This window comes from Chiloscyllium plagiosum, unplaced genomic scaffold (assembly GCF_037043375.1).
Source record: "Chiloscyllium plagiosum isolate Xiang-an unplaced genomic scaffold, Cpla_swu_hap1 HiC_scaffold_17, whole genome shotgun sequence".
NCBI lineage: Eukaryota > Metazoa > Chordata > Chondrichthyes > Orectolobiformes > Hemiscylliidae > Chiloscyllium > Chiloscyllium plagiosum.
The window spans coordinates 55,717,705-55,741,953 of record NW_028270155.1 but is presented as its reverse complement, the minus strand read 5'-3'; the positions used below and the strand labels follow the sequence as shown (position 1 = coordinate 55,741,953).

The 24,249-nt window shown below is 39.1% G+C and overlaps 1 protein-coding gene across 5 annotated transcripts in view; it reads left to right on the top strand.

Moving 5' to 3' along the window:
* The window catches only part of acd (ACD shelterin complex subunit and telomerase recruitment factor), a 94,172-nt gene that overhangs the window by 51,132 nt on the left and 18,791 nt on the right, over positions 1–24,249 (top strand). For 2 of the 5 annotated variants that reach the window (XM_043707066.2, XM_087995934.1), the window contains exons 1-5: positions 3,369–3,557; positions 18,634–18,758; positions 20,354–20,444; positions 23,760–23,839; positions 23,942–23,986. In XM_043707066.2, the coding sequence (XP_043563001.1) occupies positions 3,459–3,557; positions 18,634–18,758; positions 20,354–20,444; positions 23,760–23,839; positions 23,942–23,986 (440 nt within the window). In that variant the 5' untranslated portion in view covers positions 3,369–3,458. Of the gene's footprint in view, positions 1–3,368; positions 3,558–18,633; positions 18,759–20,353; positions 20,445–23,759; positions 23,840–23,941; positions 23,987–24,249 lie in introns of those variants that run through there. The other 3 variants (XR_015759968.1, XM_043707065.2, XM_087995935.1) reach the window with 2 other exon arrangements.

The window sequence follows — 24,249 nt, the reverse complement described above, 5'->3', positions numbered from 1 at the left end:
CATTTTCAAACTAGTATGGCCATAGACCAGCATCATTTGGATACTGGGGGTCAATGACTGGCCTAATTTTACATGATTTTGGTTTTTGATTGAAGACAGCACAGGTTGACAGAATTTCCGATTGTTCTGTAGATTCTCACCAAATCTATTGATAATTTGTCAGATATAAAGTATAGTATTACAATGAAAATACTGAAGAAAAGGATTGGTGTGATGACAGCCTTGTTTGACCTTTTGTTCAAGCCTGGGACTGGATCAAATGTATAGCTGGTGCAACCTTAACCAGTCCAGATCTCTAAATCATAACAGAGGCCCCCCAGGCACACATGAGTCATAGAGATATACAGTAAGGAATACTGTACTCATCCAGATGCCTTTTAAATGTTGTAATTGTACCAGCCTCCACCACTTCCTCTGGCAGCTCATTGCATACACGCACCACTCTGTGTGTGAAAAAGTTGCCCCTTAGGTCTCCTTTAAATCTTTCTCCTCTCACTTTAAACCTATGCCCTCTAGTTTTGGACTCCCCCATTCCTGGGAAAGACCTTGTCTATTTACCTTATCCATGTTCCTCATGATTTTATAAACCTTTATAAGGTCACCCCTCAGTTTCTGACACGCAGGGAAAATAGCCTCAGCCTGTTCAGCCTCTCCCTATAGCTCATAACCTCCAACCCTGGCAACATCCTTGTAAATCTTTTCTGAACTCTTTCAAGTTTCACAACATCTTTTCTACAGCAGGGAGACCAAATTGCATGCAGTATTCCAATTGCGGTCTAACCAATGTCCTGTACTGTCGTAACATGACCTCCCAACTCCTATACTCAATGCACTGACCAATAAAGATAAGCATACCAAATGCCTTCTTCACTATCCTATCTACCTGCAACTCCACTTTCAAGGAACAATGAATCTCCACTCCAAGGTCGCTTTGTTCAGCAACACTCCCCAGGACTTTACCACCAAGTAAGTCCTGCCCAGATTTGCCTTTCCAAAATATGACATCTCACATTTATCTAAAATAAACTGCATTTGCCACTTGTCAGCCATTGGCTCATCTGATCAAGATTCCCATTGTACTCTGAGGTAACCTTTTTCACTGTCCACTACACCTCCAATTTTGGTGTCAACTGCAAACTTACTAACCATACCAAATAATAATATATTTTGTCTTTGGCTGGCATTGAAACAACTCTGACTGGAGCAAATAAATGATTTCTGAAAACCCCTCCCATTCCCAGGATTGATTATTTTATTATAGTAAAGATTTGTTTTAAAGACAAAATATAACGGGTGAGTCTTGTCTGGCTTTGGGATTTTCCAAAGCTTTTACAACCATTCCTTTAAATGTGCTATCCCTGATCTCATTGCAGGTGTACATTTATTTGTGGAAAAATCTCAAAATTAATGAACATCCAGGAATCTGTTTTTAGCGGTGTTGGTTAGGGAAAGAGTTTTGGTCAGGGCTGAGGAGACTGGGAAAATACTGTGCCTTTGCAATATAATACCCTGAGATATGTTCTGTGCACTCACCAATGTTGAGCAACAAACCTGGAAGCATAGATTAGAAAATGTTGCTTGTCATCAGTTATGTTGGCAAAAGTAAAACTAAGACAGGTTTAGAAGTGAAGCTTGCATTAATTTCAACCCTCAATCCTTACTCTGCATTGCTTCTATTCAATTTACAACAGTTGTTACCAACAGTGAATTGATGAAATGGTCTCCCAAGTATAGTTATCTTTTCTGGTCAGAGTGTGAAGCATGCTACTTAGCCTTTGACTATTCTTGTACAAGTACGTTTAAAGCTACAACCTTAATGAAGACTGGAATAAAAACAGGAAATGCTAGAAAGTGTTATCTGTAAAGAGAAAAGACAGATTATTATTTAATGAAGACTTTATCACACTTTTGACAAATAACTGTTGTGAAGACCTTACAAGCAAGAAGAATAAAATCCACCCATTTCTCTTACCCCAAATTTAAAATAAATATCTTTTGGATTTAAAAATTGGTCACACTACTCTGGCAAATCTCTGAAACTAATTATATATTCCATATCAATTGCTTATCTTCTACTGGACTGAAGGACTTCACCTTTGATCATGGTGAAGATATGGAGTTTTAGTTCAACTCAGAGCAGAATAATATTAACTCAGGAGAGGAAGAGGAGCGAAATAGAGTTTGGGCAAAAGCAAACTGGATGGCTTTTGCCTTACTGAGTTCCAGGAAGTCATTATCCCACAGTACTGTATTGCCTAAATTGAAACAGCCTCTGACCTGTGGTGTGCCACAAGAATCGGTGCTGGGTCCGCTGTTGTTTGTTATTTATATAAACAATTTGGATGGTAATATTGAAGGTATAGCTAATAAGTTTGCGGATGACACCAAAATTTATTGAACAGTGGACAGTGAAGCAGGTTATTTAAGAGTACAACGCAATCTTGATCAATTGGACCAGTAGGCCAAAGAATGGCAAATGGAGTTTAATTCAGATAAATGCAAGGTAATGCATTTTGGTAAGACAAACCAGGGCAGGACTTACAATGTTAATGGTAGGGTCTAGGGGAGTGCTGTTGAATGGAGGGACCAAGGAGTGTAGGGGCATAGTTCCTTGAAAGTGGCATCACAGGTAGACAAAGTGGTGAAGGCATTTGGCACGCTTGCCTTCATCAGTCAGAGCATTGAGTACAGGAATTGAGCATCATTTTATGGCTGTACAATACATTGCTAAGGCCACTTTTGGAGTACTGTGCACAATTCTGGTCACCCTGCTATATGAAGGATATTATTAAACTGGAAAGGGTGCAAAAAGATCTACAAGAATATTACCCAGACTGGCAGGTTTAAGTTAAAAGGGAAGGCTGGATGAGCTGGGACATTTTTCCCTGGAGTGTGAGAACCAATAGGAGTGACCTTATAGAGGTTTATGAAATCATGAGGAGCATTCATAAGGTAAATAACCAAGGTCGTTTCTCTAGGGTAGGTAAGTCTAATACCAGAGGGTTTAGGTTTAAGGTGAGTGGGCATGAGGAGCGACTTTTTCACACGGAGGATAGTGCTTATTTAGAACAAGCTGCTGGAGGATGTAGTAGAGGTTGGTATAATTACAACATTTAAAAGACATCCAGACAGGTACGTGGATAGTCAAGGTTTAGAGGGATATGAGCCAATTGCAGGCAAATGGGACTAGTTCGATTTAGGAAACCTGTCCTGCATGGGCACTTTGCCCTGAAGGGTCTGTTTCCATGTTGTGTGACACTGTGACTCTGTTACTAAGTCTTTAGAAACATGACTTCCGACCAACCCCGAGTCTGCGCACATGCGACTTGACGTGGCGCTCTGCGCATGTGTGGAGGTAGTTTGGGGCCTGGTGGTGCTAAAGGACGCCCGGGGACCTGGGTCTGAAACGGGCGATATGTAAGCTGTCAGTCTCCCCGTCTCTCATCGGGCACTTCGATATGAGATCGCACATCGGACAACCGTGGATTACGGAGCTGGTGCTGAGTTATGGAACAGGAAAGAGCGAACAGCGGTCAGCGGCGGCTCAGGTTACTGAGGTAAAACAACCGTTTTGTGTAATTTGATGTAAATAATTGCAGGTATTTGTGGCATGATGGTGAACCCGCACTCCGATAATCTCACCAACTAGTAATATTGCTTTAAATGTCCTGAAGTTCCGAACATATAAAGGGAACTTTCCAGGGTATTTTAAAACGGATGCTGTATACAAAAGGAGAAAGTGAGGTCTGCAGATGCTGGAGATCAGAGCTGAAAATGTGTTGCTGGAAAAGCGCAGCAGGTCAGGCAGCATCCAGGGAACAGGAGAATCGACGTTTCGGGCATAAGCCCTTCTTCAGGCATAAGCCCTACTGTATACAAAAGCCCAGAATATGATCAGCAAAACACTTTGGGCCTTGAGTTCTCCACTGACTGGTGAAGGGAAGCGAGTCATGCCGTGTCCTGATGTGCATTAACACTTTGGTTTAGTTTGCACCGTCCCTGCCTTTGTAGGAAAGTTGGGACTTCAACTCCGCAGCAGGTCTTTACTATAACAATAAATGGGATTTATATAGTTTTCCTAATTCTCTGGTTCCCAAACAATTTTTCAAAATAATCTGATTTTAACCCTTGACCAGACACTTACAAAAATAAAGCAATATAGCAGCATTAAGTATGTAATTTTAAAAGTTTATCAATTGACATGTAATAACAAATTAAATATAAAAATTAGAGTTTTTCAAACAACTTGTAAAATCTGAAATGCATACATGAGAGTGGTGCTATATGAAAAGGAAGAAAATGCAGCGTGAGAGTCTGAAAACATTATTATTTTATGTAGGTGCTCTTGAAGGTTTCAGTCAAGCCCTCCATATTCCCTGAAAGTGAATCTTTCCTTTTTCCCATCATTCCTCTTCCCAGCATCCATTCTGACAAATTCAACTGTCCCTTTCTCACAACATCCCCTTTCCATCCCTACCTTCCCCATTTAGAAAGCTTCTTTTTCTAAGCACTCAGCCATCTCACTCACTTTCTCCTATCCACAGATACAGAGGTACACTATACTCAACAGCTCCTCACCTTTCCTCCTTTTTAGTGTTTGAAGCAAAACTGTTATACTGATGTAAGGATCCTGTATATCATGTAGTTGTAAAATTTGCAGCTACCTTCCCAGCTCTGCCGTATAATCTTTTGGCGTTATATTTTTGGGCACCAAGTTGGTGCACAAACATCCTGCAACCTCAGGCCCTCAAGTAAAAGTTGTTTCTGATGTCAAAGGACACTTTTTGAGTTCATTGTCTGCTGTATGTTGTTTGGTACCCAATGGGTGAAAGGAGATTTTGCCAGTTTCCTCTTTACTGCCATTGCTTGCTGCCTTGGAGGAGGGGGACTTCGCAATCTTAAATGTAATCTCTGTGATCCCATTGGAGGCTATCATTCTTAATTTGGGAATCCCTGCCTTGATGAAATATGTATAGGGCACTTCACAGGAGCATCATAACGTCAAAATTGATACTAAGCTGAATGAAGTTTTAGCACAGAAGAGGAGCATCTAAATGACTAAAGAGAGTGAAAGAGGGTTGAGGGGTATCCCAGAGTTTAGGACCCTGGCTGCTGAATATGGCAAGATGGATCAAATAAGAATAGGGATGCTCTGGTGGCTAAACTGTGTTGAGTATGGATATCTTAGAGGAATATGGGACTGGATGTGATTGGGATTGGGCGGCACGGTGGCTCAGTGGTTAGCAGTGTTGCCTCACAGTGCCAGGCATTGGGTTCGATTCCAGCCTCAGGCAACTGTCTGTGCGGAGTTTGCACATTCTCCCTGTGTCTGTGTGGGTTTTCTCCCACAGCCCAAAGATGTGCAGGTTAGGTGAATTGGCCATGCTCAATTGCCCACAGTGTTCAGGGATGTGTAGCTTAGGTGCATTTTTCAAGGGAAATGTAATAGGATAGGGCAATGGGTCTGGGAAGTATATACTCTTTGCAGGGTCAGTGTGGACTTGTTGGGCCAAATTGCCTCTTTCCACACTGTAGGGATTCTATGAATAACTATGGATGGATTTGAAAACAAGGGTAGGAATTTTAAAATTGAGGTGTTGCCAGACTGGGAGTCACTGAAGGGCAGCGAACATAATGATATTTGGTGAATGGGATTTGGTGCAGATTATTGTTACCAGCAGTATTTTGAGTTCATGGTTATAGAAAGTGCAAGTTGGGAGTCTGGGAGAACTATATGAGGAATGTTATTAAATTGGAAAGGGTGCAAAAAGATCTACAAAGATATTACCCAAACTGGCAGGTTTAAGTTAAAAAGAAAGGCTGGATGAGCTGGCACATTTTTCCCTGGAGCAATGGAGCCAATAGGGGTGACCTTATAGAGGTTTATAAAATCATGAGGAGCATTCATAAGGTAAATAACCAAGGTCTATTCTCTAGGGTAGGTAAGTCCAAAACCAGAGGTCATAGGTTTAAGGTGATTGGGCAAAGATTTAAAAGAGACATGAGGAGCAACCTTTTCAGACAGAGGATGGTGCATGTTTAGAATAAGCTGCCAGTGGAAGTGGTAGAGATTGGTACAATTACAACATTTAAAAACCATGTGGACAGATACATGGATAGTAAAGATTTAGAGGGATATGGGCCAATTGCTGGCAAATGGGACTAGTTCACTTTAGGAAACCTGTCTTGCATGGACAAGTTGGGCTGAAGGGTCCTTTTCCATGCTGTGTGACACTGTGACTCTATGGCTAAATCTTTCGAAATAGAACTTAATCCACAAATAGCGATGGCATATAAACGGTTTCAGCATCAGATGAGCTAAGAAAGGGGTGGAGATGGATGATATGAACACAAAAAGGACTAGGCTACTCAGCTACTTGAGCTTTTGCTGCATTTCATGGCTGATTTGATTATTCCATATTTCTGCCTATTCTCCGATAATCTTTTAACCGCTTGCTTATCAAGAATCAATGTGTGCCTTAAAATGTTTATGGTATGACCTGCTTATAGACTGTGCTTCCATCAGGTTTTTTGAGGAAAAAGAATTGAAAAGGCTCTCAATGCTCTGAATTTTAAAAAAAAAAGTCTTCCTATCACTGTCTTAACTGGGTGACATCTCATTTTGAAATAGTGATCACAAGTTCTAGATTTTCCCACAAGAAACATTCTTTCCATTTTCACCCTGTGAAGACCTCTTGAAATCTTTCTTTCAATTAAGTCACTTTTTTTTATCTCCAGCAGGTCCAAGGCTAGACTTTCTTAAAATAATCCACCCATTCCAGGTATTAGACTTGTAAATGTTTTGAATTGGTTCCAACATATTTACATCCTTTGAATAAGGAGACCAATTCTTTACTCCAGATGGTCTCACCAATGCCCTCCATAACTGAAGCATAACCTCCTACTTTTGTATTCAATTTTCCTTGCAATAAATTATAATATTATATTAGATTTCCTAATTACTTTTCCTACGTATATAGTATTGTTTTGTGATGCATACACTTGGATGTTCAGATATCTTTGCATTTCCAAGTTCTAGGAGAAAGTGAGGACTGCAGATGCTGGGGATCAGAGCTTAAAAATGTGTTGCTGGAAAAGCGCAGCAGGTCAGGCAGCATTAAAAGAGAAGGAGAATCGACGTTTTAGGCATAAGCCCTTCTTCAGGAATGAGGAAGGTGTGCCAAGCAGGCTAAGAAAAAAAGGTAGGGAGGAGAGACTTGGGGGAGGGGCGTTGGGAATGCGATAGGTGGAAGGAGGTTAAGGTGAGGGTGATAGGCCGGAGAGGGGGTGGGGGGCGGAGAGGTCGGGAAGAAGATTGCAGGTCAAGAAGGCGGTGTTGAGTCTGAGGGTTGGGACTGAGAAAAGGTGGGGGGAGGGGAAATGAGGAAGCTGGAGAAATCTACATTCATCCAAGTTCTACAATTGCTCAGCATTTAGCTATGATGTGCTTTTTTTCTTTCTTGCCAAAATGAGCAATTTCACTTTTACTACAGTTTTTGCCACTTCTGCAAGATCTTTGCCATTTTTCCCTTTCTATCCCTTTGTGTCATCTTCACAACTTACTTTCTAGTCGAACTAGTAACATTGCTTGTCACAGTGGACATCTTGACATTCTACACCAGCATTGCCCATGATGACAGCATCGCTGCAACAGCCTCAGCACTCAATATCAACAATTGCCAATCTCCAGGCACCATCCTACAACTCATCCACTTCATCATTGACCACTTTGTCTTCACCTTTGACAACTAGTTCTTCATCCAGACACATGGAACAGTCATGGGGACGACATTTTCACCCCAATATGCCAACATTTTCATGCACAAGTTCAAACAAGACTTCTTTGCTGCACAGGGCCTCCAACCAACACTATACACCAGATATTTTCTTCCTCTGGACCCATGGTGAGGAGAAACTGAAGCACTACACAGTGATATCAACAACTTTCATTCCACTGTCAGACTTACCGTGGACTACTCTTTGAAATCAGTCTCATTCTTAGTCACACGCATCTCGATCAAGGATAGGCATCTCAGTACCTCACTCTACTGCAAACCCACGAATAACCCTGTGCTGCACTTCTCGAGCTTCCACCCTAAACATATTAAAACAACCATCCCTTATGGACAACCCCTACACATACACAGGAGCTGTTCAGATAAGGGGGCACATGACAGACACCTGAAGCTGCTGAAGGATGGCCTCATAGGAACAGGGTACGATGCTCAACTCATCGATCGCCAGTTCCAGTGGCACAGCGAGAAACTGTAATGACCTCTTCAGGAGACAGACATGGGATACGACCAATAGGATGCCCTTCTTCATCCAGTAATCCCAGGAATAGAGAAACTACTCCATATTCTTTGCAGTTTGCAACAAATTATCGATGAGGATGAGCACCTTGCCAAAATCTTCCCTACGCCTCCATTCTCACCTTTAAACAACTGCCAAACCTTAAACAGACCATTGTTTGCAGCAAACTGCCCAGTCTTCAGGACAACATCGACCACAATACAGTACAATCCTGTCATGGCAACCACTGCAAGACATGTCAGAGTGTTGATGTGGATACCATGTGGGGAAACCAGCCACCATGTGCATGGCAAGTATTCCTGTGACTCTGCCAATGTTGTCTATATCATATGCTGCAGGCAAGGATGCCCTGAGGCATGATACATTGGCGTGACCAAGCAGACTTCATGACAATGGATGAACGGACACTGCGCAATAATCGCCAGACAGGGGATGCTCCAGCGACCAGAGACATTTGGCCTCAGATTTTCAGATGATTGTCCTCCAAGGCAGACTTTGGAATAGAAACAACACAGAGTCGCTGAACAGAGACTGATAGCCAAGTTCGGTACCCATGAGGATGGTCTCAACCTGGATCTAGGGTTCATGTTCCCGTACAGGTGACTCCACTACACTCATTCACTCTCACGCACTCGCTCGCACTCACATGCACACTCTCTCACACACACACACACACAGACACTCACATACACCCAGACTCTTGCGCACACGTGCACGCTCGCACACACACACCCCCACCCTCGTACTCATACACACACACCTTCTCACAGGCCTATACACCGTCACACTCTCGCGCTCTGTCTCTCTCTCTCTCTCTTTCTCTCTCTGTCTGTCTCTCTCTCTCTCTCTCTCTCTCTCTCTCTCTCTCTCTCTCTCTCTCTCTCTCTCTCTCTCTCTCTCTCACATTCACTGTCTCTCACACTCACTGTCTCTGTCTCTCTGTTTCTCTTTGTCTCTGTCTCTCTCTGTTTCTCTCTTCCTTTGTCTGTCTGTCTCTCTCTATATAACTCTCTCTTTAACTATATTTATACCATCAGCAAATTTAGTAACCATATCTTTGGTCCCTTCATTCAAGTAATTTATAACTATTGTAAAAAAAGTTGAGCATTGAAGTTTGTGACATGTCACTTGTTACAACTTACAATTCCATTTATGCCTACTGTCTGTGTCTGTTAACCAGCTAACTTTTCATCCAAGCCAATATGTTACTCCTACACAATGGGCTTTTATTTTCTGCATTATCCTTTGAGATTCCTTATTTAATGCGTTCTTGAAATCGTTAAGTACAATACATTGCCAGTTTCACTTTATTTGCAGCACATTTCACTTCCTCAAAGGACTCCAATAAGTTTGTTAAGCTTGACATCCCTTTCACAGAACCATGCTGAATCTGCTTGATTACCTTAAACTTTTCAAAGTGGCTTTCTATAAATCTTTAATGATAGTTTCTAACATCTTCCTTATGACAATTTAGCTTACTGTTTTGTCTCCCTGCCTTCTTAAATAAAGGATTTACACTTGCTATTGTCCAGTGGCATAGAACCTTCCATGAATCTAGGGAATTTTGAAAAATTATAACCATCTCATCATCTATCTATCTTGTCATTTCTTTCAAGACCCTCAGATGAAGTCCGTTAAGACCCAGGTACACATTAGCCGGTAGAGTCATAGAGAGGTACAGCATGAAAACAGACGCTTTGGTCCAACTCATCCATGCTGACCAGATATCCCTAGCCAATCTAGTCCCACTTGCCAGCACTAGGCCCATCTCCCCCAAACCCTTCCTATTCATATACCCATCCTGATGCCTTTTAAATGCTGTAATTGTACAAGCCTCCACCACTTCCTCTGGCAGCTTATTCATATACGCAGTACCTTCTGTATGAAAAAGTTGCCCCTTGGGTTCCATTTAGATCTTTCCCCACTCACCCTGAACCTATGCCCTCTAGTTCTGTAATCTCCCATCCCGGGGAAAAGACCTTATCTATTTATCCTATCCACGCCCCTCATGATTTTATAAACCGCTATAAGGTCATCCCTCAGCCTCTGATGCTCCAGGGAAAACAGCCTCTCCCTGGCAATATCCATGTAAATCTTTTCTGAACGCTTTCAAGTTTCACAACATCTTTCCGATAGGAAGGAGACCAGAATTGCACACAATATTCCAAAAGTGGCCTAACCAATGTCCTGTGCCACAACATGACCTCCCAACTCCCTATAGTCAATGCTCTGACCAATAAAGTAAAGCAATTTGCTAAATACCACTTGCTTGGTGATTGTAATTTTCTTAAGTTTCTCCCTCACTTCCATTTCCTGATTTTTTTTTTTTTTACAACTATTTATGGGAAGTTACTTATATTCTCCACTGTGAAGATTGATGCAAATGTCTGTTAATTCATTTGCCATCTCCTCATATTCCATTATTAATTCCAGAGACTAATTTTCCAGAGGTCTAACGCTTACGTTAACTATTTCTTTTTTAACGAGATAAAAATTCTTTCTGTATTCTTATATTTCATCTTTTGTGCTCTAATTTTCCCTCCTTAGTATCTTTCCAGTAATACTTTGCTGCTTTTTATATTCTGCCTGACTGACCCATCACATATCTTTGTGTAATTATATGTTTTTTCTTTTAAGTTTGATGCTGCTGCTTCTTTTTTTGTTAACAACAGATGGGTATTCCTGTTGGACTTTTTCTTTCTCCTTTGGAATGTACTTCCAGTGTATTTTAAAATTTTCCCTTAAATATCTGCTAATGCATCTCTATTGACCTATCCTGTAAACAAATTTGCCAGTATTTTTAAGTTTAAAACATTAGGCTTACATTCATTTTTCTCTCTTTATCTCTGAATATAACATTCTATATGTGTATTGCTGCTTCCTCTGGGCAGGGCTTCACTTTAAGGTCACTCAAACAATTCTATTTTGTTGTATAATATTAAGTCTAGTATAGATTGTGTCTGCTTGGCTTCTGAATGTACTATTCTGTGAATATTCCTTCAACTCCACCTCTAGGCTCTCTTTGCCCATCTGAATCTCCAGTCTGTATGTAAAATAGATAGGAGAAAGTGAGGACTGCAGATGCTGGAGATCAGAGCTGAAAATGTGTTGCTGGAAAAGCGCAGCAGGTCAGGCAGCATCCAAGGAGCAGGAGAATCGACGTTTCGGGCATGAGCCCTTCTTCAGGAATGGTAAAATTGATAACCCTGTGATTATCACTATACCTTTCTGACAAGCTTTCATTATTTCTTCCTATATACTCCATCCAACTGTTTGGTTACTGTCATAGAATATGTCCACTCCCAGAATTGACTTGTCTTTATTATTTCTCAACTCTACCCAAACCATTCCTTTACCCTGGTTTCTTGAACTTAAGTTATCTCTCTCTGTTACATCAATACCATCATTAATTAATAGATGTGCTCCTCCATATTTCCTAGCCCCCTGACCTTGCTAAATGACAAGTTCCCTTCAATGTTCAACTCCAAATTTATGCATTCCTCAACCATGGCAATTTGAATATATTTATTTGTACTTGTATTTTTGGTTCATTGGGTTTGTTTCAAATGCACTGTTTATTCAGATACAAATCATTTAGTTTTATTGTGTAACCTCTGATCTTTTTATTATTGTCACATGTACCAAGATAGAATGAACAGTATTGATTTGCATGCTATCCAGACAAATCATACCATATTTAAGTACATCAGGCTAATAGATTAGAATGCACAATATACTGTTACAGCTATAGAGAAGGTGCAGAGATAGATCAGCTCTAATATATGGAAGTTCGTTTCATAAGTCTGATAACAGCAAGGAAGAAGCTGTTCTTGAATCTCTTGGTACATGTTTTCAAACTTATGTATCTTTTATCTGATGGAAGAGGTTGGAAGAGAGTACAACCAGGGTGGGAGGGATCTTTGATTATGTTGGCTGCTTTCCTAAGGAAGTGGGACATATAGATGGAGTAAATGGAAGGAAGGCTGGTTTTCGTGATATACTGAGTTGCGTTCACAACTCTCTGTGATGTTCGTTTTGCTACATGGGAGAGAGGGGAAAGATATAAAAGAGACCTAAGGGGCAACTTTTTCATGCAAAGCGTGGTACGTGTATGGAATGAGCTGCCAGAGGAAGTGGTGGAGGCTAGTACAATTGCAATATTTAAAAGGCGTCTGGATGAGTATATGAATAGGAAGGGTTTGGAGGGATATGGGCCGGGTGCTGGCAGGTGGGACTAGATTGGGTTGGGATATCTAGTTGGCATGGACGAGTTGGACTGAAGGGTCTGTTTCCATGATGTACATCTCTATGCATTCATTTATCTAATTTATTTGCTTTATCAGTTTGCCTGTGGTTGAGGCAATAATTCAGACTTTATTAATCTTGAGCCTGATTCTTAATTTAGTGTCTGACTCATCATAATGACTAAGCAGAATCTCTTGTTATCTTGCCTGACAGGCTTTAAAATTTGTCTTTAAACATTCAGACTAAAATGTAATGCTGAATTCTAGAACACGTTTACTGCACAAGACAATAGACAGGCAGGAAGGCTCAGCAAAAGGGGGAACTCAAGGAATGCAGAAGATCGGGACATTTGGGCTCACCAAGTGATAACAGGATGCTGTAAGGCAATTAAGAACATTTGTCTTAGCATCGGTGAATCTGTGTGAACAGGACACCAAGCAATAACATTCACAGCCATTCCCTTGTGAAATTAATGACAGTGTTCGATTCTGACCCTGAAACGAAACTCGGTACTATCAAAAGCTTTGTAATTAACGGTCAGATGCTGTTAATTATAATGGATTCTTATTACCCCATGCAAGCAGGGCAGACACAGAGAGAAAAAAAACTTTGCTGTTACGAAACCCTGACTTGAGAGTTCAAAAGGACACGAGAGAGAGAGACCATTTTAGTGCTGAGGCTGTTGGAGCCAGTAGAAAATTAACTCTTAGTGCTTATGTGCTATGGATTGAATTTAATTGCATTTTGGGACTTTACGATGATATTGAGTAGCCATTACCGGTTATTAAATACAAACTCTGTAAAAGGTAATTTTGATGAAGCCTTACTTTACTTGTTGTTCTTGCAGACCATCTACAGATCTTACAGACTGCTCCACTGTCAATTCTAACTAATCAGATCTTGTGTCTTATTTGAATTTGAACCACAACCCTGAAAAGAAAGCATGTTTAATTCAAAGACTAATGAGTCAGTTTAAATGTAACCTTATGGTAACATCTCAGCCTCGGGTACAGAATGATTCAGTACTTAGAAAGCAGGACTCTGCTCCTAGCTTAGAAATTATTCTAAGCCTAACATTGAAGAGATTCTGGCACAATGTGTCAGGAAGCCATTTTATGGTCAAAGGTTTGTCCTCCTTGCTAAGAAGCCATTTTGTAAAATAATTGTATCAGACATGTGAGCTGAGCAAGGTTACTTTCTGAACTCTGTAATTAGCTCAGACTGGTACCTCTTTATGATAGGAGTTTATCTCGCTAGCAGGCACCTAACTCTGCTGGGTATGTTTTTCCCACCTGATGAATGGCTTAGGGCCTGTAAGAGTGATTAGTCAAGTGTACACAGACCTGTCAATACTTGACCTTCAAGAAATCAGTATTTTGGTGTCTGCAAACCTAATAACTGAGCCTTTCTTCCTTACAAATTATTGTCTTTCACTGTTACCTGTCTAATTAAGAACATGCAATTTTTAAAAAAACTTTTGTATAAAGGAAGCCACTTTGTAAAGGAAACATCAGAGAAGCCTGCTGGGGCACTTGAAGATCTGGTACCCTATTCTCCTAGGTTATTAAAACCTAGATAGTTTAGCTTATAGGTATCAGTATTATGTTGTAAAAGTGATGGCTATTGGTAAATAAAGGGGATGACTAAAATTAAACTAATCTGTCTGTAAGAGGGTTTTTTATTCCAAACATCCAAGGAGTACAATCTCCGGGACGAACCAAGAGAGAGGCTCACAGGTCTGAGTCCATAAGGGATTCCCTGGGCTGTCTCAAATCTGTGCTTTAACAGTACCACAATGATTGGACTTTGTACTTTTCACTGCAAGCTACTCTCCAGCCCTGAGCAGATGTCCTGAATCCTGCAGCCAGGCAGGTAGCAAATCCTTCTAAATCTCATTCTTTGCTTCAGCGAACAGCATAAACCCTCTTCACCAAATTTTCCCCTTCTGCCAGTACAGTTTTTTTTTGTTGCCACCATTTGGATGGAGTCCTGTGCTTAGTATTATGATATTCTTGAGATGGAAATAGGCAGTCATGGTGATTGAACAGCTATGTGCTTGGAATGCAAGCATGTTCTTTTCTTTATCTCAGTTCTCTTTTGAGACTTAGGTGCAACATGTCTATGTTTTGAGATACTATGAAAGAAATAGTAAGGAAAGAAATTGCATTTACACGGCATTTTTCACAACTTCAAAGTCTTAGCCACTGTCAGACGTAGTGACTGTTGGAATAAAAAGTGAGCTAAAAACCTAGCTTGTACACTCTCGGCCTCTTCAGAGCAAAGGTGTGGCAAAAGAATAGTGATTTTTGAAACTTTAATATAAAATATGTAATGAAAGAAGTGCTGATCTAATCTGCCAGTTTGCACTTTTATTTTCTTACACATGATACATTTTGTGCAAATCAGTATTAAACCAATGACATAATTAACTGATTATTTCTATATCCACATCCTTCTGTTTTCAATTGTTGTCAGAATGTTCAGTTATTAGGTTTGCAGACACCAAAATACTGATTTCTTGAAGGCCAAGTATTAAATTGTGTTCAACAATCAGAAAAAGCTTCAGGAAACTGCCAATGGTTCAGATGCAAAGCTATCACTAGAAACCAATTGGATTTATAATGCAGTCCCATTTCAACTATCAGGCAGTTGGAGTTATGCACATTCTTCCCCCATCTGTTGCAATTAGATTTCAACAGGCCCTAAGATTGCTGAGCAATTGATTTGGACTCCAGCTATACAATCCAACTATAAATGATTTGACTGCAAGGGGGAAAGATATGGTGCTTACAGACAGTGATCAATTTTACAAAACCACAGCGCAGTAGACAATATTATTCAAAATTTAAGTTAATGTGCTTTAGAAATGATGTTAGTGGGCAGAGCAGTCTCCAAAAAGGCCATCTTCTTTTGCAATCAATCCCTGGGAATCTAGATTTTCAGTGTGGAGTCTTCAGTTTCATAAAATGCTACAATAATTTGGATAGCAATGAGACGCGTTTACTTTTCTGTTCAGTTACGTTAGTTGGGTTGATGTGGACTTCTTACTTGAGCTACAGGTATTGAAAAGGAAGACAGAAGAATACTTTATAAAATATAAATATAGTTTTTTCTTTTCCAATTCTTGTTCATTAAATGTTGACTAGTTTGCTGTAGTAAGATTCCAAGGAGGACACCCACTGTAGTATTTCACAAAGATGCCCATTATTCATTATTCATCCTTGAGCTTTTGTCTGTTTGTTGGCTGGTATTTGATCACAGTCAATCTGATCCATGCCTGTGCATTTCCAGCCTTGATCACTGAATAGTGTATTTGGTTAGGAGCCAAACGTTTCTTTGAGCCAAGTGCTGTTTTCTTGTCAGCTTCAAGAATACTAAGTGAAATGAGATTGTGGCAGTTTTGAGATGTTGTCAAGCCCTGTCATTTGTAAAGAAAGGACTCTGCTGAAGAAATGACAATTATGGCTATCTTGGAGGGTCTAGGGTGGGGAGGTGAGTGTTGTTGCTTAGTGCTCCCAATTGTTATTCCTTCCCCAATGCTCTTCCAAGATAGTATTTTTTTTTTGAAAATTCTGGCTTTCTCTGTCCTGAATTTTAGTTCCTGCACCACCAAAGTAGTGCCATCAGTTGTATAGGTGCTAGATTTTGAAATATTTTCCCCTAAATCTCTATGTACCCTGTCTCCCTTTAAGATAATTGTTAAAACCTATCACTTTGACCAAGCCAATTGCTTTGGCCATGAGATTTTGGTATAGGTTCCATTTTGTCAATGCAGTCTGAAAGAAACAAATATTTCAAGCAAAGAAAATTAGAGCATTAAAGAAAATGACAAAAATGTGTGAGATATCTTCTTTCTCTAATATTCGTGCTTCAAATATTAGAAACAATCTCCTCGCAGGACCAAAGTTTTGGCTTCCATAATTTAAATCTGCTTTTATGATTTATTATAGCACCTATTTTTGCAAGGCTTCTGTTTTCTAATAATGTGAGCTGTCTTGCATACCCTTGCCAGACTATGTGATCAGTTCTTTGTTATGGACTGTTTTGCTTGGAATGGAGTTGAGGTCTATCTCACTTATGAAGCTAATAGTTACTGGAGCAAAGAGTCAGTTCAAAAGTCTGACTTCATACCTGAATTACTATAACGACAGTACAATTTGATGCACAATAACTGTGTACATATTTATTCTGTGTTGTTTGAAAATGCACGTGACCCATATGAAAATTGAACTAAATTAATCAATTGGTTTAGTTCAAAATTTTTAATTCAACATGTCGCTGTAGATATAATGTGAAATGGAAGCAGATGCTTGTGAACTGGACATGCTGAGCTGAAGTCAACAGTCATCTGAACATCATTGAATGAACTTGTTTGCTTGGAATTTTGTCAAATTTTCTTTCTTAGTACTGAAGCATTCTATTTGTGGAACCACTGGAAGTTTTGTCTTCAGCACAATATATGTATATTGCAGTTCAATCAGACTTTAAAAAAATGTCTTCTACCTTTTAATGAGTTACACTGTGTTATGCAATTGTTTTTCAATTAAATTGTGCATACTGTCATACTTCACATCAGCTCTGATGAAAAGTCATTTAGACTTCAAACGTTAACATGCTCTCTGTCCATGGATGCTACCTGATTGGTGTGATTTCCAGCATTTTTTGTTTTCAGTTCTTCTACAGTCCACAAAACTGCTTAACCATAAACTGCATATGAAAGAGTTACATGTAACAGATACTGCACTGAATTTCAACAATGTACAAACATCTTCCATCAGATGCAATGCATAATGCATTTAGCAACCAAAACCATTAAGTTCATGCATTACGAAATTGCATTATGCTTGCCAGCCAGTTGGAGTTGATGCTGATGTGCACATTAATAGCTTTTGCAGTGGCCTAGTGTCTTCAGATTATGAGTATATGATTAAATAGGTGTAGTTCCTGTCTATGTTATATAATGTGTGGTGCATTTGCTATGTCTTTTTTATGTACAATTGATTTGGAAAGGGCAAGAATTTATGTTCCTAGTATTTATAAGTTTTTTGACGACTTGGCATTTTGGAGTATGAGAATTTTCCTTTCCTGTGTAAACTTTTGCTTGAAACATGCCTCCTTGATATTTGGCCCTAATCAGATGGCATTGAGATTTTGATGCTGTCTAACTTTTATAAATAAGCCGCCACCCTTCAGAAAACTAGCAACTAGAATGTTGCCTTCATGTTGAAGTATGACCAGAAGCTTGACTGCTGTGTTGCCATCCCTAGAGATGATGCTGTCAAGAATTATAGATATCTGTATAACTGAACAGAAGAAAGAAGCAAATATGAACTCAAAGGTCATTAGAGGTCATGGAAAATACAATACATTTTAGGAAGTTAATGATTATAGGGATAACGGAGTCATGCAGCACAGAAACAGACCCTTTGCTCTAACCAGTCCATGCTGAACGTAATCTCAACTAAACTAGTCCTACCTTCCTGCTCTTGGCCCTTATCCTTCCAAATCTTTCTTATTCATGTCCTTCTCCAAATGTCTTTTAAATGTTGTAATTGTACCTACATCCACCATTTCCTCAGGAAGTTCATTCCATCCATGAACAACCCTCTGTGTGAAAAATTTGCCCTTCATGTCTTTTTAAAATCCGATTCCTCTCGCCTTAAAAATGTGCCCCCGATCTTGAAATCTTCCATCCAAGGGAAAAGACTTCTGCCATTAATTGTACCTATATGCCTCATTATTTTATAAACTTCTATAATGTCGTTTCTGAACCACCTATCTTTCATAAATCCAAGTAATTGTGGAAAATTCAATTAGAAGTATGATTGAAATTGAATTGCACCTTTTATATTAATATTCCTGTCTAGGTTTAATGCACTTTATTGTATACATTAATAGGCATCCTGCATTTCTCAGTGACACATTTGAAAATTTGGTACTAGAGTGATGATTAAGCAAGTTGTTAGAACTGTTTGTCAAGTAGAAACTTTGTTGTGAAATTGATACTCCCAAACATCAGAATACTAATTGAAATAAGATTTAAGGACATTAATTCATTTATGGGTTTCTTTACAGGTTTTGCCACTAGAGAACTGGACAAAAGAAAGTGAACATGAATCTGCTGCTGTTGTTCAATTATCTGATCTCAAGCACCATATTAAGGCTGTGGTGACAAAGGAAGCCAAACATAACCTGGAGCAGTAAGTAGTTACAAATTTAAAGACTTGCATTTCTATTGCTTCGTGGAGTAATTACATGGTTGATGATCCTCGAAAGACCAATTCTTTTGGCATTGCCCTGCTTTGTTGATGCACATGCATCCAACAGAATGCCTATCTATTGCTTCTGCCTGAACAAATCCTTACATGTACTGATGCACTTAAATTATTATTTAATCACATTGCCATGCATGAGCACCTTTTGATTGAAGACTAATGTTCAACATCAACAAATCACAACTCAACAGTGAGGTAATCTGCCAGCAAGTAAAAGGAACTATTTTTTTAAAAAGAATTTTAAAAGTCATCGATCGTAAGCTGCTCATTGACCTCTGCCTTAATTGTTTCCTGCTTACTGCCATTTTGTGCCTTGATTTCTCCCAAAGGATTTTCTAGCCTTAAAGTGGTGTTGTATAACATTTGTAATTCTCTTCATTAAACTTTGTTGAATATTTTCATTTACACTGCCTGTTATGTGTGGATAACTGTCAGTTATGCATGGTTGTCACCTGCACGTCTGGTAGAATATCTTTATTATCCTATAACTCAACTAGGGATGATTCCACGTATTTCTAATTGCATAACTGTCAGCTGAGATGATTCTGTAATGCACGGTCAACAAGAATATCTTCACAGTGCTTGCAGAGGTTTATTTGTGTTGGTAACATTATCAAAATGGCTAATTTACTGAAGTAATAGGTAATATTTTTGTTACTTATGAACCACAAACCTGTTCTTTTTGCAATTTATTTTGGCCCAAACCTTTATTCGTTTTGATTAAATACAGATATTTCGTTTAAGCAATGCAGTGATGTTACGTCTGGAACCTAATTTTCTATTTTTATTAACTTATTGATCCATTTTAATGTGAATATTAATGATGACCTGACCACATTCAGTTTGTTAGCTTTTGGATAATCAAATGAGACAAATGTGGCAAAACCCTAATGCACGCTAGGCTATATGGTGCTCTGTTAATTTTCCAATGTTTACAATACTTGCTGTCTTGCCTCACACGCATAGTTCTCATTTCTTAGGTGACTGGAGAGCAGCAAACCTGTGCACATTGTTGGAGCTAGTGCCCAGCTTTGCTTCAGGTTTCTGTTCTGCTTACATCCAAGTCTGCACTTAAGTGCTACAAGTTCATTCATTTTGTATAAAGAATTGATTTGATAAATTGAAATATTCCACTGATAGTTGCAACTGTATAATGCCCCCTTGTATTACCACTTTGTATGAATACTTAATATGGAACATGTTTACTACTCATTCATTTTTGTTGTGGGCTTTTTTTTAATGTACATGTGAGAAATGTTACTGCACCTAGATGAGCAGTATCGCATTTTGATGTGTCTCAAGGATGAGATCAAAGAGCACAGAAGTGCAGGTTCTTTTCTTAAACAAATCTTTAATGTTGTCTGACTTCGGTATTTCATTTTTCCTTCATATAAATTAGGACAATATAAATTCATTGAAGTTGTATTTTCATTAAGATTCTTCTTTGGTACCAAAAGCTAATTGTACATATTGTTAAAAGTTTATATATCAGGTATATACTTTCTGTTCTCCATTTTTAGGGAGGAAGAAAATTATACGTTCAGTGATATCAAAAACAAAATTGTTATTTTGAGAAAATTCAATGTTCTGCTCAGATTGGAACTGGAGTTGGTAAGTAATGAAGTTAATTTGATTAATTTTGGTTTTAATTTCATGTAGTGGGTGGGACAGAAATCACTCTGGGAAAATCATTACGGATCACTGTAAAAACCCTATAATATTAAACACAATTAAATTGGAATATATTGCGGCAAAATGAGGGTAACTCACATAAAACATCCCCCTATGCTCCAATAGTGGGAGCATGGGATTTCAACCGGGGTTTACAGATGCCACTTTCAAACTCTGGAGATCCAGGGGTATCTCTTGTTTAGGGGATCTACTTAAAGAAGGGGTCCTGATGTCTTTTGAACAGCTGTGTCAGAAATTCGGATTACCTAATGGAGACCTGTTTCGATACTTCCAAATTCGAGATTACATACAGAAGAAGACTACGTTATTAGATAGTCTTTATAAATCAGATAGAGAATGTAGAGTGCTATGGCCAATGGGGGTATCTTCCGTCAGTACTATTTATCATTTGCTACATGATGAAGTATCGGGAGATATGGACAATCTGCTTAAAATATGGGATCAGGATTTGGGACTAGAAATCTCTATAGAAACGTGAAATGACATTTGGGAAAACACCAGAAGAATCACCATCTGCAACAGAACTCAGGCTATTCAGCTGAAGATACTTCATAGGGCCCATATAGCACCGGATCGATTGGCAAAATTTAAGGCAGGAGCATCTCCAATGTGTCCCTCAAATGTAAAATAGAGGTGGGCACTCTTGTACATTGCCTATGGACCTGTCATAAGATCTGTAGATATTGGACTAAAGTAGCAAGTGCTCTGACAGAAATCTTAGGAACGGAAATTAGAGTGGACCCTGTATCTCTCCTTTTGGGCTTTTCGAACTTACCCTCCCTGGATATGCATGGGAAGAGATTATTTTCTATTCTCTCTTTCTGTGCAAGGAAAAATATTTTGATAAACTGGGTGGCTGAGGACTCCCCTGGACTTTCAAATTGGCACATTATGGAATGTATTCCCCTTGACTTCCTTACAAATATGGTGCACCAAAAGACCGAATTATTCCATAAAATATGGCAGCCCTTCTTGAATTATATAAATACAGATATTTCGGCCATCCTAACAAGGGGTTTTATTTAATTGAGATGGCGAACCTGGCTGGTCCGGGGCTCCTTGGGAGAAGAATCCAGCACAAATACTGGTTTTGTTACATTTGATGTTAATACATTCCGAGCATGTATCTCATTACCCAATTTCTGTATTATCCATCGGTTTTGTTTTTCTCTTATTTGAATAATGTAAGAGACTTAATTATACACTCTGGTTAGTTGTAGGTTAGATTAGTAGTTAGTTGAGTTTAGTTTTTTTTCTCTGTATTTTTCTTTTGTTAAATTTTGGTTATTATTTATTTAAGATTTAATTGTATATCAATGTTTCTCCTTGTGTTTTTTTTTAATTTTGTAAACTTATAAAAATGTTAAATTTTCAATAAAAATATCTACAAAAAGAAAGAAACACTCTGAAAACCCACAGTCTTTCAGAATAATTAAATAAAATTTTGGCTTAGTTTTCATATGATTGAAAAATATTGGTTGCATGCAAATCAAGATTTTGCAACAGTACAATGTACGAAGAGATAATGCAGGAAGACATTAAACCGTGACATTCAGGCTTCTAATTTGCATTCAAGTAGAGCATTGGAGAAAATAATAGTCTCAGAATTCTTTTGAAGTAAAAGATCTTGTGAATAGTGGGAAACATTAAAGAGAAATGAACTAAGGCATGAGAAAGCATAAACAAATGTTTGAGGATGGCAAGCAATGTTCCGTCCAATTTTTTTTTCTTCTTCTTGTGACTTCTGAAGTTCGGGTGTGGCAACAGTATCTAGAACTAGAAGTCAGTACTGCAATCTGCATTGGCACGGCGATCGACGTGCGCAGAATGTTGGAGATGTACAGCTTGGAGGGAATGTTGGTGGCAAATTAAGTTGCTAGATTGAAAGCAGAATGATGAAAACAACCATGGTCAAGAACAAAGTATTTGTTTGTTGGGGAAAAGGAGGAGGAGATTGCAGAGTAGAATGTTAAGGGATAAGCAAGGACAAGCATCGGGAGGGAGCAGCTGGAATGAAGAAATTTGGGCAAGTAGGAGGCTAAGGTGGAAGCTTAGCAATCGCACAAATTTCACACTGAACCACACACACTCCTGTTTCTTTCCTTTGTACCGTCACTAGCAACTGCATGTGCGCTCTCATACCTGTTTAGTTCCTGCATGTGCCCCATCAACCTTGCTTTCACGCTCCGGTGTACCTCATACGTCTCTGGCCCCACATGCTCTTTCCTCACTACCCTATCGCTCTGCGTAGAAACTTCCCACCTTCTGCCAAAGTTTGGTTTAGCAAATTTAGCTTGCAAGTGCATCAAGTATTTAGTTTATCAAATAGTTTATCAACCTTTTCTCTAAAAGATGTAGAAGCTTTACTAGACTGAATCTTGAGATGAGGTGATAGTGGGTTAACAGAAATTAGACCAAGGAACTCTATTGATAGATTATTGCATCATATGAGAAAATTATGAACGGGTAGATGCTTTGATCACGTGTCTAAAATATGAGGCTACAGTCTCAGATTAAGCAGAGGAGAAACCTCTTCCTTCAAAAAGTCTTGAATATTTGGTACTCTGTATCCTAGCCTTGGGGATGGTCTGCTATTAAGGTAATTGCAAGACTCCAGTCGATAGATTCTTGGATTCGAAGAAGGTCTTGGTATTCAGGCTGATTGTAAGAGGTAATAGTAGAAGCAGAAAATTAACCATGATCTTTTTGACTGGCAGAGCAGGCTCACGAAGAGACATTCGTGAAGGAAACCCAGAGTTGAAAGAAATGACTGAAGGTTTTGCCCTAAATGATGCAGAGTGCGAGCTAGGTATATGCTTGACATAACGAGACATTAGGACACTATGGCAGATCTTTGGATATTCTCAGTTATTGAGATAAGATAGTTGCCCTTGGCAAATGACGGTGTGTGTTTGGGGTGAGGTGGAGGGTTGGTGAAAGGATCAGAGGGAGTTCTTGAGAAGAGCATCCTGAGATTAACTTTATTGTTTAGAATGGTCTAAGAGTAAGAACAAGATTTGAAACTGGAAGATGTGGCCATTTCATGAGCCAGATATGCTTGAGCCTTGAAAGCCTAGGCAGGTGCAGAGATCTTGCGAGGTATGATTTACGAATTTTGGCTGTGGTGAACAAAGACATTCAAGAGTCATCAAACCTATTAAGTGTTGCAGTCTCATGAACGGTCTTCTGAAACTACTAGAAATACCTAATGTGATTTTTATTTTTCCCCTTCAGGAAGATTGTGAATTCTATTTAGTTGTTCATGAGTTGAAGATCCTGCCAGCAGAAACTGGTTTTTCTTATGCATATTCATGGTATGAGGTATTCTGTGTATATATTTTTTTTAATATCACATTGCAATCAGTTTTTTTTTATTTTGTTAACTATCTGATATTTCAAAACTTTTGATTTTTCAGCAACTTGGACTCCGCTGTGCAGAAGAAGTTGAGAGAATTTTGGCAGTAAGTAAAGAGTATTTCTAAAGCTTATGAGGATTGTGTAGGAATAAATATTTGACTGAGTTAATAATCGCTGCGAGTTGAAAAGGTGCATCAATTCCATTTGCAGCTTATTTCTAGGAGGAGCCAGGGATTTAAGACTGCTCTTTTGAGATTTTGAATTCTCTTGCATCCTTCCATCTTGCTACATTTCTCTCACTAGCAAAATTCCTTACTGTTTCTCTCTTAACCAAGTCTTTGATCAGGTTCACTCTGCTTCCTTTTGT